Source organism: Hippocampus bargibanti, linkage group LG01, assembly GCF_051943395.1.
Source record: "Hippocampus bargibanti isolate YZ-2025 linkage group LG01, ASM5194339v1, whole genome shotgun sequence".
NCBI lineage: Eukaryota > Metazoa > Chordata > Actinopteri > Syngnathiformes > Syngnathidae > Hippocampus > Hippocampus bargibanti.
The window spans coordinates 35,220,973-35,237,397 of record NC_142734.1 but is presented as its reverse complement, the minus strand read 5'-3'; the positions used below and the strand labels follow the sequence as shown (position 1 = coordinate 35,237,397).

The 16,425-nt window shown below is 39.5% G+C and overlaps 1 protein-coding gene across 1 annotated transcript in view; it reads right to left on the bottom strand.

The window, feature by feature from the left end:
• Nucleotides 1–16,425, bottom strand: part of tafa5l (TAFA chemokine like family member 5, like) — a 59,051-nt gene that overhangs the window by 11,862 nt on the left and 30,764 nt on the right. Inside the window, exons 6-7 of the mRNA XM_089013271.1 lie at nt 9,365–9,514; nt 1,648–1,775 (exon numbers count right to left, since the gene is read on the bottom strand). Of these exons, the coding sequence (XP_088869397.1) occupies nt 1,648–1,775; nt 9,365–9,514 (278 nt within the window). The remainder of the gene's footprint in view (nt 1–1,647; nt 1,776–9,364; nt 9,515–16,425) is intronic.

Genomic DNA, 16,425 nt, shown 5'->3' with positions numbered 1-16,425 from the left:
CACTCCTTATCTGGAGTTATCTGGACCTCACAAGACAATTGAAACAGAAATGTGTGTGTGTGTTTCATTGCATCACTGCGAAGGAAAAAAAACACATCAGCCAATAAGACGGTGTAGTCTACAAAGTGGTTAGTTCTGTATTAATCAAGCTTCACTCTGAATCTCATTTTACATTTCAGCTTGCAGCTCGTGATTACGTAACCTCATTTCCGTCTTATTATTCATAACTTTGTTTCCCTAAAACCATCACCATCATCTCAATTAACTGTACCTGTCCTCAGCCGTGCTAATTGAAAAGATGTAGAGAAGCACACAGGTTGTGTGTGTGTAGCACATACTAACGCACACACTGAAGGCGTACATACGCAAACATGAACCTAAGTATGCTGTCAGAATAGATTAGGACATAAGTGCAAAGCATGCGTGAAATCTGCCGTAGATGCCCGAGGCAGTCAGACAGAGGAGGCGGATGAGCGAGCAAGAGACAAGAAGAGATTGCAAGTGCGAAAGAGAGCAAGAGCAAAGATCAACAGCGGAGGGGGAAAAAAAACGGACGCAGCTTTACTTCTGATCTCGTGTACCTGACCATGATGCCAGTTTCCATCATGGCAAATCTCCAGAGGACATTGTTTTTCAAAATAAAATATGGGCTTTCCTGTCTACTTGGTCATGGTGTAGCGAAGTGTTTCAAAAAGGACACACAAGGCAATGACACAATAAAAGATCATGTTTTGTGCTATCTTTCCTGAGACCATGACGTGACTGTCTCACATTTACTGTACTTCTTTCTTCCTTTCATAACTTTGCATCTGTGAAACGTACATTTCTCCTCTGTGAGACTAATAAAGGTAAATCCATTCCAATCCAATGCATGTTCTGTACTGTGTTCCGGTAAATTTGGCCTTATAAATATTTTTTGTACTCATACACATGTAAATTTACCAATACAGTCAAACCTCGGTTTTCGAACCTCTCCGTTCTCATCCCATTCGGTTTTCAACCAAACTGAGTGCATCTGAATGCATCACTCGACTACCCTCCGCTTCCGTATACGTCACTTCCTTATATGTCACGTCTTCCTCATTGTGACCGACGCATTAATATTGTTGTTGCTTTATTTTTGCGAAAATGCAGACATATTTGGGTCAAGAATTTGGTTTGAAAAGTTAGTGTGCCCTGTGTTTGCCCAAAGACAGCAGGGAAAGGTGCCAATAAAAGTTTGTTTTTATAGAATTTTACACGTGACCTGCTTTATTATTAATTTTTTTATCCGGTTTATGCGATGAAATAGTGAAAAAGTTGTTTTCTAGACTTTGAACGGATTAAGATTTTTTACATTGATTTTAATAGAAAGTGCTGTTTCGGTTTTTGAACAGGTTTCTGAAACGGATTATGGTCGAAAACCGAGGTATCACTGTACATGTAGGGTTCGCTCCATCATGGTTTTTTGTCTATCGCGGGCGGTCCCGGTCCGCATTAACCACAATAAACGAGGGATTACAATACACGTTACACACGTGATGTCATGTTTTTTTAAGAGTACCCTTTATTATCAGTGGACCCACCCGCCCCCATTAAAAACAGATATTGAGGTCATGTACTCCACGTACACTTTATCATAGAGTTGTATAAGACGGCACAAGTTACCGTGACAGTCTTGATGCGTCCGCTGCTTCTGGTGCAGGTCCATCCCGAGCGGTTGAAAAGCAGGCTGCAAACTTCGCCCTCCACGCAAGGGGTCATCTCACACCACTGACGACTCCGCACGATTCTCGCTGGGAGGCGGGAGAAGACACGCGTTAGGTACTATCTTGCAAAGGGAGATTCTAACTAAATTTGACAACATCTTGATGACTGTGTGTAACAGAGTGTAAATGATATTTGTGGTGGACTGCTCGTGATGACTCTGCTTCTGTAAAATTGACATTTCCTTATTGCAGGACAAATAACGCGCGTCGGAGGAGGTAATGCTAATACAACTACCGTATTTTCCGGCCAATAAGGCGCACCCAAAAGCCTTGATTTTCGTCAAAAGATGACCCTGCGCCTTATACGCAGATGCATCTTATATGTGAAGTATGTATTTTGTTTTTCTACTTTCATTCCTTTCATAACTTTGCTGCTGTGAAATGTAAATTTCTCCACTGTGACACTAATAAAGGCAAATCCAATCCAATCCAATCCAAAAGTGAGCCACAACAGGTCTCGCAATGACTGTCAGCAGCCACGACTCCATTTCCCCACTGTAGAAGTTGTGCGTAACCCCAACCTCGACTGTAGCGCCATATACTGTCGTGAGGTTTGCCTTATATTTGGAAAACCTTTATATATCATACCTGAAAAACATTTTGTCAGTCATTGAAGGTGCGCCTTATATATGGAAAAAGTTTGAATATACACCATTCATTGAGGGTGCACCTTATACACCGCAAAATACAGTAATCTGAATTGCTAACATGTGTAAAAATGACAAATACTGAGGGCAAAGTTGCCTCATAGCATCTTTTTTTTTACATTTTGATTAGTCATACGGGTGTAAAATGTATAGTTAGTCGTTTGTTGCTGCTCATGACAGCAAATTCGATACAGTAAACTCTAAATTCAAAATGTGATTATATTTTTTGAAATAAGAGAATACAAGAAAATTGCAATAGCACCGGGAATATTATGATGATTATTTATTTGAATGAGATAAGTGCTGAACCAGAAATGAAGTCACACAACCATTTCCAGTGCCCATCATGCAAACACGAGCATCATCGACAGGACAAACAGAAAGACAACATATTCAAGCTATCAGTCCGCTCCAGACAACAGGAGGGCGCAGTAATCTTGCGAGTGACGCCTCACGTCGTTCCTCTGAGCGCCGTCTGCATAACATTGAATTATCATCATGCATGTGGCGCACACCGATACGGGCTGATTGTTCTTTACACGGTGCGTTTGAAAAAAGGAGAAAAAAAAAACAGGAAAAGGTTATCAGCTCTGAGGGCACCTGGCCTGGCCCTGCTTCCCCTTTCCTTCCCATGGGCAGACATTTGTGGAACAAGGTAACTAACAAGGTCAGCAAATTGAAAGAAAGGGATGGCGATTTGGCCAATGTCTTACAAGAGCTGAGTGTGTAACGACAAGAGCGAGTGGGCTGTATCATATTTCAATGAATGCAGCAGAGTAATAAAACCATCAAGAGACAAGCTATCTCATTAAAGCCAACAAGGCTGAAGAGCGTTTTTTTTTTTTAATTTTTATTATTTTTTTTTTTTTCACACTCACATTTTATGGAGCGAGCTCCAGTGACCTTCCTCCTAAAACGCCTCTGTGAATTTTTATTCCAACAACGCCTCCGTCGGAGTACAAATTTATCAGTCAGTTGCGCATGTAATTCAGAGTGCAGAACTGGGCCAGCTAAAACTCAATTTCCCGAGCTGAGAAAATGAAAAAAAAAAAAGGGCTGAGTTAGCAAAGCGGCGGGAGTGCTGACTAACCGGGCACTGACTTCATTCCAGAATGATGGAGGCCAGATGAAATAAGTGTCTTTGGGCTGTCGCACTGTGCTGTGACCTTGTTACTTCTACAATGGGGGGTCTTGATTTGATCCAAAGTGAAGCCGTTAGTCAAATTAGTCAAATTGCGGTTTTGTTGGTAGACCACTTTATCGCCAGAACAGTCTCAGATGTTTGTCTTTTTTAAACGGCAGCACCTTTAGCATGTTCATTTATTGACTTATCTTTAGCATGTACATTCATTGACTTATTCAATCTATGTTTGTCAAATCATCAGTGATGGGCCGTGCACGTCACTCCTAGGCCTTCAGTAGTGCTATGTCTGAATCAATTACCTGCGAGTGTGGTGTGATATTACTACACGTCCACTAGAGGGTAACGTTTGCCAGGAAATAACTTGTGACTTGAAGAAACTTAAGAAATACTGTCATTAAACTGTTCAAATTTTTACTATGGACATGTGGATTCATGATAACGTCATAAAATTGCAACATCATTTGCTATTTTTGATAGCTTTGGAGCTTAATGCTGTCCACCTATTCTCGAAAATGGCTTTAACAGTATATCTGCAACCAAATCATTTTCTCCTCCTTCAGCCATTGTGGGTTGACAAAATCACGATTAAATCAACACAAAAATATATTTGCTTATGCAGCTCGCCACAGATACCGTGTGCTAGATCTGGCCAGTATGCTCTTATCACTAGCAGCTAGTAACTAGCCAATCATATTTAGCGAAAATTCTGACGTTTCCACCACCTGCAAGCAGGCCTTGGGTTGCCAACTTGAACTCTGATTGGTTAAAGCAACTGTTTCATCTACACTCATTTTATGCTGCAGGGCCTGCAGAACTGATTGTGAAGGCGTCCAAGTAGATTTCTGACTGTGGTAACAAATTATAACTGAAATGTGATTGGTTAAATGCTAAAATACGAAAACACACATCTGGAAGCAGCACAACAGGGGAAAAGCAATGAAGGGATGCTGAAAGACAATTTGGAATTATTTAGGAAGAATTCATGGACAAAATATAATTCATATTAGTCTGTGATTCATATATATTTAGGCCAGCAGAGTAGGCCTTGCAGGCCCTGACGGCCCACCACTGCAATCATAGTGAAAAAATCTGGGACAAATTCTATTACCTTTCAGCCTTAGTGCAGGGAAACATTACATTATTCTCTTTTTTAAAATATTTTTTTTGTTTTCTTCTCTACCAATCGTTGCCTGGCATCTATTTAAACTCTCACACCATTAAAAAAACGTAAAACATTGAGCTCCAGAAGACATTGTCCTTGTACACAACTTGAAAGTCTGGAAACAGCACTTTAAATGGTGCTTGAAGCACTCAAGCAATTAGCACAATAGAACAACAGGCAAATCCTTCACATGCACAAACAGCAAAATTAAAATGAGTTAGTGTGACCTCTTTGCAAAGTGTGCATAAAACCTTGGCACGAGAATAAACACAGGCCCACCGCCGACTCTCATTGGGGTGACTTATTAAGCCACATGCGATAATGGAGTGGCAGTAAGGCCAGGAGAGAAAAGTTGACAGTTTGAAGAGTAGATTAAAATTAGACCATGGAGATGTTTTGTGCAGGCATCATCAAAAAAAAAAGAAGGTCGAAACAAAGGCTAAGAATATTGTTGTTGGTTTTGGCCCAAACATGAGATAAAAGACACCTAGATTCAAAAAGATTGTCCATTAAATTGAGAAAATGCACAATTGACAGACCCTTCACGTGTGATGTCACATTTGTATGCAGTGTGCAAGGGCTTCCATGTTTGAGGGCAGGCGGCCGAGTGTGTTTGAGAAAAAGAGGTGAAGTAGTCGCTAATTCCATTTTGTGTTCACAATAATGGCTTTATAGATGCTCTTTTCAGTCACCTACCGATAAGAAATCATCCTTTTTGATACCAGCAACAATTGTATACCAGAAATTGGGAAAAAAAGGTTTTGGGAAAAAGATGAGCACGGCTCTCAAAGCTTACAATGTGACCATCAAAACATACAGTGGCAGATGCGATGCTTATCTGTTGGCATATCCACACAAGTTTTAGCCCGGATTTCTATTCAACATTAATTTGTTCATCATGTAGGGCGACCACTTTAATGGAGCTTATATTTTTAAAATAGATTCATACCTATGTATAGTTTATGATGCTAAATAACAAGCTAGCTTGACCTACACTAGCGAAGCTTGTTAACTCAAGATGACTAATAAAGACAAATCCAATCCAAGATAGATACAACAAGTTTTACACTATTGAAGTATTGACAAAAAACAACATACCTCTGACGATATCGGCAACGATGGATAACGCTTCTCTTCATGTTCTATTATTTGTGTGTGCTTTTAAATAAATATGGCGGCCTGAAACGCAACAATGTGTAAATTGACCTCAGTAGGAAGTCTATTAAAAATGTGAAACTCTCCAACGGGTAGCGCTGTCAGCCCTGCCTGCTGCCTCACAGGTGCTGGTCGTTCCCAATCAGTGACAGTTAAAAGGATTCCTGGCACGACCATTCAGTGTCGGGTCATTGTACGCATTGTATGCTGTGCATGTGTTTGTTTCATCTTGGCAGACTTTTAGTCTTGGTTTTTCTTTTGACACTTTGTATTTTTCTGTTCAAATTATTTGAACGTTTTAGATTTTGTTCCTGTTGACTTTATTTTAATACAATTTCTCATATACATCCCTGACTGCTTTTTGGGATCCACAACTGCCTTTCACCACCTTGCAAACTGTGACATAATGAAGAGGTATTAATATGTAGACTAACAGCAGCAGTAACGAGAACAAACGTTGCGGGCAGGGGATGTCGTGAAATAATGACGTGCTACAGTATATACGACAGCACAATGGAACCCGGCTTTTTTTTTTTTTTTTTTACAATTTGTGCAATATCTTATACTGTATATATACGGTCCATTCTGTCTCATACAAAAGAGTCACGTTGCACCCATCTCTTGTTCAACGCAGACAATCAGCTTTTCACAAGGATCGAGTGCAGAAAACAAAATTGCATCACTATAAAACGTGAATTTTCTGCAAACAAATAGAGCTTTACTTCTCACTTAACAAACATACACCTCGTTTGACTTTGCAGGACTTGTGCATGAGTCAATAAATGAGAATTCAAACAGGATGGGAGTGGAGATTAAAAGTATTAGCCTAGTTCTCCTTCATTAAGCCACCAGCTGCACACTGTTGTAAATGTGAAAATGTCCCAAAGGCTACACTTGAAGAAGTAAGCCGCGGATTTTACTTTTGGTTCAATACAGCAGATAGTTAGTTTCAAATCTATCAGGTTTAACTGGCCATTTACTCCTCTCTTGGAAAGTCATGCTGAAGGTCAACAGCAACCATTGAGAAAGTGCATATAGAAAAGAAGTCCAAGCACCGGGCTTCTTTCCACATTGAGGAACATTCACAGTCATAAATCCTCAAGGTTTGTGAGGATTCATGGGTAGAACGCCTTCAGTGATTTAAAACTGATATTTGGAATGTAAACGCAGTGTAAAACATTTATGGTAAGACCAAATACTCGAATGTTGAAACTTCATTTTGACGTCCTTCACTTTTTTTGTAATCACGACCTGGCAGTAAAAAATATTGGACGACAAATAACTAAATGAAGTGTTGAGCAACTGAATCAGAGGATGTCGTAGGAATCAGGTTCACATGAAATGATTCAATTCACCAACAGTGAGAGCTAATCTTTGGCAGAAGTTGTCTATGAAAAAAGAAAAAGCAGCAAGAAATATATCTGTTCTACAAATCTCCATTCATCCATCTATTTATTTTTTATCCTGACAAGGGCTGAAGCCTATCCCAGCTATCTTTTGGATGTAGGCGGGGGACACCCTGAACAGGTTGCCAGCCAATTGCAAGGCACACTGTCACGATTTGCAAGGTGCTGGTGGTGGTGGACACCAAAAAAAGCAGGCAGGAGGGAGTAGCAGGGTGTATTTGAAAAATTGTATTAAATGAATTCACCAGGAAAAAAAATCTCAAACAACAAAGTCATCAAAACAAAAAGGTCCAAAGTAGCAAACAAAACCATGAGTAAAACACGACAAGATGAAACAAACCTGACCCGATACTGAATGGCGGTCCCGGGAGTCCTTTTAACGGCAACTGATTAAAACGACCAACAGCTGCAGCCAGGTCCCTACAGTGCCACCCGTTGGCCGCAAACCAAAATGTGATACACACAGAAAAAAACAACCATTCACGGTCACACTCACACGAGAGACAATTTAGAGTGTTCAATCATCCCGCCAAGCATGTTTTTGGAATGTGGGATGAAACCGAAAAAAAACAGGGCAAAACCCACCAGGGGCACAGGGTGAACATGCAAACTTCACACAGGGATGATGGACTTGGAATGGAACCTGCTACCTCTGCACTGCAAAGCCGCCTTTCTTCAAATAAATGAAAACAAAGAAAATAACGTTCAAATTGAATCTAAACAAGTCACTGGCAGTTACCCGAATGATTTTCAATCAGCTGTCCGCAGGAAGCATTTCATTGAGTCTCCAAGCAACAGATTCAGTCTTTAATGCGGTGGCCACTAATGGAGTACAGGGTTCGGTGCAGCGGGAAAGCAGTGAAAATCAATTTCCTCCTGCTTTAATCATAGTTCTCTCTAAGTTAATTAGTATCCGTTGAGTGTTTCGAGGCAGCGAGGGGGGGGGGGGGGGTCTGTTGCGCATCGGAGGTGGTTGGAAACGATGTCGGGGAACGTGACGCGAGCCGTGGGACGGCATGCCGCGTTGGAGGCTATTAGATGTTGTGAGTCATTGGAACTAATGGGCCTTGCGGTGCATGTCATTGTGATATTGGGAGATCCAATCAGCACGACGGTGTCAACCGCCGTTAAAGGCCATCTGTCACGTTTCTACAGATATCGTCTGATAACCCACAAAGGCCATCGGGCACTAAACCTTAGCTAACACACCTCCTGCCGTGAGTGATGCTTAATTAGTTATCATTATTAAACAGCTGAGGAAGTAGGGGGTGATTTAACAGCACACTTAAAAAACAACAAAAGTGAATGAATAGGACTTTGTGTGACAGTTTAACTGACGACCAGAAATATAAGGCAAAGAAAAAGAATGAGCGTCGTAATTAAAATGGCATTTGAAGCTCCCAAGAAAAAAAAAATATATGTTGTAAAATGGTTTAACATTCAGAATAGAATGGTGTTAAAAAGCAACGTAAATAAAACAAAAAGAACAAAACGCAAAGGATACTTCATGATCCAAATCATTCCACAACATGGACATCTATGGCTGCTATTTCAACGGCTCTGTCCTTAAAAATGTATGATTTATTGGGTGATGAAAAAAAAATTGAGACGGCAATGTGATGTTAAAAAAAAAATCATCTCTAACCAACTAACCAACCAACTAACTAACAAATAAACAGATAAATAAGTAAATAGATAAATAGACTAATAATAATATAATATAATATAATATAATATAATATAATATAATATAATATACAGTAAAGTCTCGTTATATCGATATTCAAGGGAGTCCGAAAAAATATCGATATAACCGGGACTATCGATATATCCGATATCGATATAACGAGACTTTACTGTAATATAATATAATATAATATAATATAATATAATATAATATAATATAATATAATATAATATATAATATCATCATAAAATATAATATAATTGAAAAATAAATAAATAAATTACAACAAAAACAATAAATAAATAAATAAATAAATAAATAAATAAATAAATAAATAAATAAAAACATTAAATAAATAAACAGTAGCATCTGCCTGCCATTGAGAAAATCAAACTAGAAATGATCGTCCACGTACCATCGACACATGCCGGCCGAGCCCGTGTGGTACCGGCGATCTGACCTCTCCGGCAGGCGCAGCGGGCTGTCTGCCTGGCGATGGTTCGTCTGGGAACGCTGCTGTCCCTGTTGAGCATGACTATCTCGCAGGTTCCCATCGCCAACTGGCCTGCCAAACACAGCGGGGAGCAAGGAAGGGCATTAGCATTATGAGCCTGTAATGGAAACACTGCAGAGGATGGAGAGCGGCTCAAATAGGAATGAGTGAGTTCATCCAAAAAAAAAAAAAAAAACAACCCTTAAGGCTTGAATGCTTCTTCATTTGATTTACAGCGTGATTCAATTTCTTATATTAACCCTTTCATGCACCCTCCAACCTGATAAGATGTCCACTAAAGTGACTACTGTGCCTGAAAGATCTATTTCGACAAACTTCAAATCATGTTTTGATTGGTTGACAGTTTTTGAAGGCTGCAAATTGGAGCACAAATGTTATTCCCAGATCGGGTTTCTTTGCTCCGAAACAGATTTTCCCACGTCGATTTAAAAACATTGCCTTATTGTTTTTTTCCAGTACATTAGGTTTTGGGAGTATTTTTACCATTTGATGTAATTTATAGCTGATGTTTCTGGAGAAAAAAAATCTACCTGTTGTTAAATTCAAGACTTCTTTTCTTTTCATTTTTTCCCCTTCCGGGGTCGTCACAGCGAATCAGTGTCCTCCATCTAACAGCTGACTTTTCAAATTTAGGGGGCAGTGCTCATTCCATATGAACGCCGTTAATGTATTGAGAATAAAGTAGAATTGAATAGTCAAGTCTCACTGCATCGTGTCGACTACTTGAGACTGAATTGATCAGAATCATTTTCGGTCAATCAACAGTATCATTAGCAACCCTCAAATACAGTCGATAAATACGATATGACAGTGACGCTTCATGTGACCAATTCAGGATCATCACATTAAAATAATGAGGGATCCAAAAAACCTGTAATTCAAAAACATCAAGCGCAACAAGCGTATAAAAAAGCTAGCTCTGTTGTGCGAGCAATGTAACAAAATTGGGAGCAACATTCTTCTGATGCCAATGAGGTCGACGTCCTCACCAGAGAAACAACAGCGCAGTTTCAAATCTTTGCTACACGCCGCCACCATGACACCGGCATCTTCATGCTAACGGCCACATGAACAATGCACATAAATGTTGACATTTTCTCCCTTCCCGCTGGCCTTTGAAGGCTCACTGCTCCAGTGAGCAATAAACAGTTGTTCTGTCAATGAAATTAGTTGAAAACCAGAGGGAAGGTGTTTAATTGTTTTTTTATTTTGTAGTTGTTGTTTTTTTAATGTAGCTTTACCGGTGCACTTCAGAGAACTATTAGCCGCTAATGTTTGTTGTGTTCTAAGAATGGCCACAATGTAATCACAGTAAGTGACATTTAGGAGATGGGATGAGTCAGCGTTCAGTTGGGGTGAAGCCAAACATAGCAGCTTTTTGTCAAGTGAGGACGCGGGAGGAGATTTTGGGGCAACCTCAAATCAAGGTTAGCACACAATCTAATAGTTCATAAAGAATGTTAACAACTCCAAAATTCGGTGTTAACCATCGCATTGTAATTGAATCGTCATGATGTGTGTTTTTGTATAGATTGTGATTTTGTTTTGTTTCATGTTAATCCCGTATTTTCGTTTTGATCATTCACACGATAACCTTTTCTTTTTCAGACCATGTAAACGTGAAACGACTTCAATGTGTTATCGTGTTAATGCGCTGACGTCACATTACCCAGTGAGGCTTGTGTTTCTTTTTTAATTGATCAAACATGAGAAGATGAAAGTGAAATTCAGATTTTTTAAATCAAATTATTTAAATCAAAGGATTACCGTATTTTCCGGTGTATAAGGCGCAGCAAAAAGCCTTCATTTTCTTGATGACCCTAGAAGAAGCCATCTGGACACTTGATGCAAAAAGCTATCAACCCAGCTAAACAGAACACAATTGATGAGGAATTAGATAAACTTATCGCAGAGAAAGCATCTACAAAGGATCATTCTTCAACATGATGAAAGAAGGTTACGTTCCTCATCAAGTGCTGAAGAAACTGGCCAATTCATTCCATCAAGCCATCAACAACCATCACAAAGGTGAATAAAACGACTTTATTATACATTACAGTGTATTTCTTTAATTATAATACCATAGCACATTTATTATATATAAAATAGGGTATATTTTGTGTAGTTTTAAGGCTTATTTAGTAGAAACTTATGTTTTATGGGGACCTGGGAACGGATTATTCTCATTTTAATGGTTTCCTATGGGAATTTTTTTTTTGGGATACACACTTTTCACCTTACACACTCGGTCTGGGAACCAATTAAGTTCGTAAGCCAAGGTATCACTGTATTTAAATTTCGTCAAGATTTTTTTTGTGCAATATTCTGCTGGAAGAAAAAGTGATTCTAATTTCATACCCGGGTGCGGATGATCCTTTTGAATACCGACGGCAGGTTTCAGGTATATGCCTCTTTGCTTTATAAAAGGTTGAAAAACAGTTCACTTTAAATTTTCAGTGTGTTAAATGAAACAGATTCCGCACACAAAGTCCAATGGAGTTCTAAAATTATCAAAGCACCTTTTCGAGAGGTTACTCAAAGCGCAGGCTTCTCTTTAGCAATCTTTTTTTCCCCTTTCAATGGAAAGTTGCTTTGAAGGAACCTCAGAGAAGTGAGCTTGCACTTTTCAGAATGTCAAAGCAGGCGTTCCATTTTAAAAAGTGTCGCATCTTCAGCCACAAAGTCGAGTAAAATGGATAACAGGTTTTTTTGATTGTCACAAATAGTAGATGGCGTGAGCAATTGCTGAGAGCCCTTCCAGCAGTTCAAATGCAAGTCACAATGATTTACATATCAGTGAGCATACTGTATCTTGAATTATTTTATATGACATAATTAAAAGAGGCTAGGACAGGGAACGAGTGGGTTGCAAAATCTGCCTCTTGCCTCACAGTCACAGTTCCGAGGTTCATCGTTTGATACTTTGCTCCAGGCTTCCTGGATTTGCATGTTCTCCCAATGTTGGATTAGATTTTCTACAAATCCTCTGAAGGTATTCTTCTCCATTCCAAAGATTCATTAATATGTGCTGTACACTCCGTTCTTAATTAGAGATATTGGTTGTTTGTCTGTATCCATCCATGTATTTCCTGAATCGCTTTATCCTCACAAATATAAAGAAACGGTGAAACATCCAGAAACCCCTTACAACCGAACGCCCTCCCCCGAACTCCTTGTCAGATGAGCTCCGGCACCAAAACTACCAAATTTCTGATACTATACTTCGTGCCCTGTTTCAAAATAGAATTGCGATGGAGGTTGACAATATCCTCAAAGGAATTGAGTATTGCTCTGTCTTAAAAATATATATATTAAAGATTTTACCTGATTTCAATGAGACAGTTATTTCCCCCAAGAGGCGAGCAACCCCGACAGAAAAGCTCAGATAATGAGGTTTTTACAAGCATTGTTTTTCACTTAAGCTTAAAAATCAACCGACATCCCTTTTTTGGTTTCCTAACTAACATCAGAAAAACATTTTATAGCATCTAAAATACCCAAAACACGCATGATATTTTTAGGCAAACACCAATAAATCTGACTTAAAGTGTGCTGAAACTGCAAAAAAATTGAAACCGGAAGTGGCCAGTTTCAGAAGGTCCCGCCCCCTTGTTCGTGGTGTCACGCCAAGACGTCTTGCCTTGCTCAAGAATCAAAACAATGGCTTCAGATTCGGAAAATATGTTTTCTTGTTGCTCATCCAGTTATGAATGTGATTCAAAGAGTTCTGAAGAGGAAAGCATACATGTTTGCAATCGATTAAAGAATTTATTACGGTCATTTTGATGCATCTAGGAGAATGTAGTGACAAACTCTTTAGTACTCACAGTACCTAAAAAAAGGCAGAAAATGGCGACAAAGCTCCGTGGAAATTGTCTCCGGGGAAGTTTTGTCAGCGAATATCAAATAGAAATCTTGCAACACACAACGATTCACCATCTTCATTTATGTTTTCCTCCTAATTTCGCCATCAACACAAAGTTTTCAGACCAAAGAAAGTACCGCAAAATGCATTGACACCATGAAAGGACTGCTACAATCTGTCCTTTCTCTGTCAGGGGCGTTCCTTCCGTGACGTGACGTGAGGACTCGTCACCAACTCAAAAACAAGACTTCCGGAGTATTCAGTGCGAGTCTTAAAACGTAAAATATAGCTATACGCGGTGGAATCTTTGTAAAATACACTCAATAGAAGTCGTTTGAAGCAATTTTACAAATTATGGACACAACTTGTCCGGAGGCGTCGGTTTTCCTTTAACTGTCAATGACTTGAACTGTGATGGTTCTGAAAAATACCTTCGGATCGGATATATGTATTCCAGCAATTTAGAAAGACAACTACAAGGAGCCCCTGTCTATGGAAATGTGAAGTATTTAATATTCTGCTCAGTCACTACCAACCACCATCACCACCACGCAGCCCCAGCCAATGTTGCTTTTGCTGATGCGAGCCGTTTTATGCATGCGAGTGCTGGGAGGGCGAAGGTGATGTGAGATATCGGTGCTGTCTCCTCTGTTTCTCGACTGAACAGATGAATTGGCGTCATGCAATAAGCCCGAAGGCACAGACTGGTCGAGCAAGAACTTGTGCAGTGAGTGGGCTGTGAGAATAAGGGGAGGTTGGAAGGCTCTTTGTGTCATTCCCTTCGCCAGCGCCTTACAAGCTATCATTGCAATGACATACGAGTCATGTGATGGAGGCTTCTTATCATTCAGTCGCGACAACGCACCTGCAAGGCAGCCTTATGTAATAGGATGAAATAGGATGCATGTTTTGGAGAGCTCAGATGGTCCAGGGCAAAAGTAGTCCAGAAAATGAAAATTGCGACACAGTAAAAAAATAAATAAATAAATAAATAAATAAATACTAGCTAACGAGCTAACTAACTAAATAAATAAATAAATAAATAAATAAATAAATAAATACTAACTAGCTAACTAAATATATGAATACGTAAAATGAATGAATAAATATAAAAAAGAATAAATAAATAAACAACATGTCTGTTTTTGTCCTAATAATAATTATTTAATGCAGAACAAGTTGAAAAATGTAGCTATTTATGAACAATAATGTTATGTTAGCACAACACAGCTAGCAAGTCGCTTGCTCCTAAACAATTTGCTGAATTGTTGTTCGTTTCAATTCGAAGTTCAATAACAAAATCTCAGCAAATTTTATTGTGTTGTATATATGGGAAAATCAACTTATACAAAGGATAAGGTTTGAGCTTACACTCTTACATTTTAAGTTAATCTTTGGGATGGGTTGGAGAATGGTGAGCGAGGATATTGATGTATTTAGTGAGTGTCTTGACTTGATTATCGTTGTTGATTCCTGTTGCAAATTTCTCCAGTATGGGACTATTATAGGCTTTCTGATTCTGATTTTGATTCTGATTGAACCATCAAGCAACATATCATTTAGCACAAGCCAAAGTTTGAACACCCATTTCGCAATGTTTGGAAGAGGCTCTCCTCGATGTGAAGAAACCCCAATCGAAACAAGCATAACAGCACTTATTTACCATTTCATCGCATTTTCGCTGCATCGACACTAAACTAGTGCAAATTGACAGTCTCGCCACAACTCTAAACCCCCGCCCACTGTCTCCCAACTCCCACACACACTTAACTTTAGAGTTCAAACACACAACTTGAGGCAAATGCATCAGAGTGCAACATATCACCACGATGATCAGACACACTCACCAAAGCAGTGCAGCACAAGTTTCATAACACTGAAATGAGATGCAGGGCCCAACAACATCCAGTGTGTCACTCATTCAATATGTCGCATTGAAAGCTGGTGTACACGATGAGGTAATTAATGGCACAATATGCACTCATTTTAGCTTCAAAGAACAGGCTGGTGTGACACTGGATCATAAAGTATCATAGTCCCCCATGTACTTAATTAAGTCTGAAATTGTTTTTTTTTGGTTTGCTTTTTTTGCTGCGCAGATGCTCCCATCAAAAAATTATGTGTGCCACTTACATACCTTTACGAAATGTGCGCACTGGGTGCACAAATCTGTCAATACACGCATTCTGCCACAGACTTCTAAGCTTCTCTCTTATGTATCCCCAAAGCTGTGCTGAGTTATCAATATGGTGAGTCTTCATATTGCTCGTTTTGATTCATTTCACAGCCGTTGACGGCTAGTGATAAGGTTCTGCACTGCTCAACGGCTGCCAAATGTCTGTATATGTCTCCCTAACACATTACAACCAAAGCAGAACACCAACATTGCTGTATACAGAATTGGTAGAGAATAGACAGAATAGAAGTTATCATATTTAAAAGGTTCATCTTGTGGAATGCTTGGTTGGCTGAACATGTGTGACCACAAGGCCAGTGGTGTATACAATGGCGCACAGAGAATCTGGGGTCAATATTATGAGAACAGACCCGGCCTGTTAAACTGTCATCCTTGAGTAAGAGACCGAACCCATGGTGGAAGGGAGTATTTGGTATACTCCTGCACAAACAGATATCATTAGCCAGGTTACAAATCTATCAGTTCATGCAAAGGCCACTCATTAAAATGTCTATGTTCTGTTGGTTTATGGATGTTGGTGCTAGTACCAGGGGTGGATGGGTGTCCATGGGAAGGGAGTGTTTTACTAATGTATCACTTGAATTTGCATGTACTCTCAATAGAAAACTTGGCAGCGGCTGCAGAGGTCGGGTGTCAGTCGAGAAGTGCACACAAAGTGGCTTCATATCCCAACTTTTGTGGAACAATTCCACCAGCAACAATCATTTCCTAAGCATTTACTGGAAAAGGCTCCAGAAAGTCCTTGACCCATATTAAGAAAACAGGTTAAAAAATGGATGCAATCAATAAATAAAAAATAAATACATTGCTCATTCAGTGTAGACTGGAGTTGAGCTGCACAAACGTAACCAGTGAAGGTCAGTGTAAGGTCTGGAAGTCTAGAAGGTGAGCAAGAAAGGC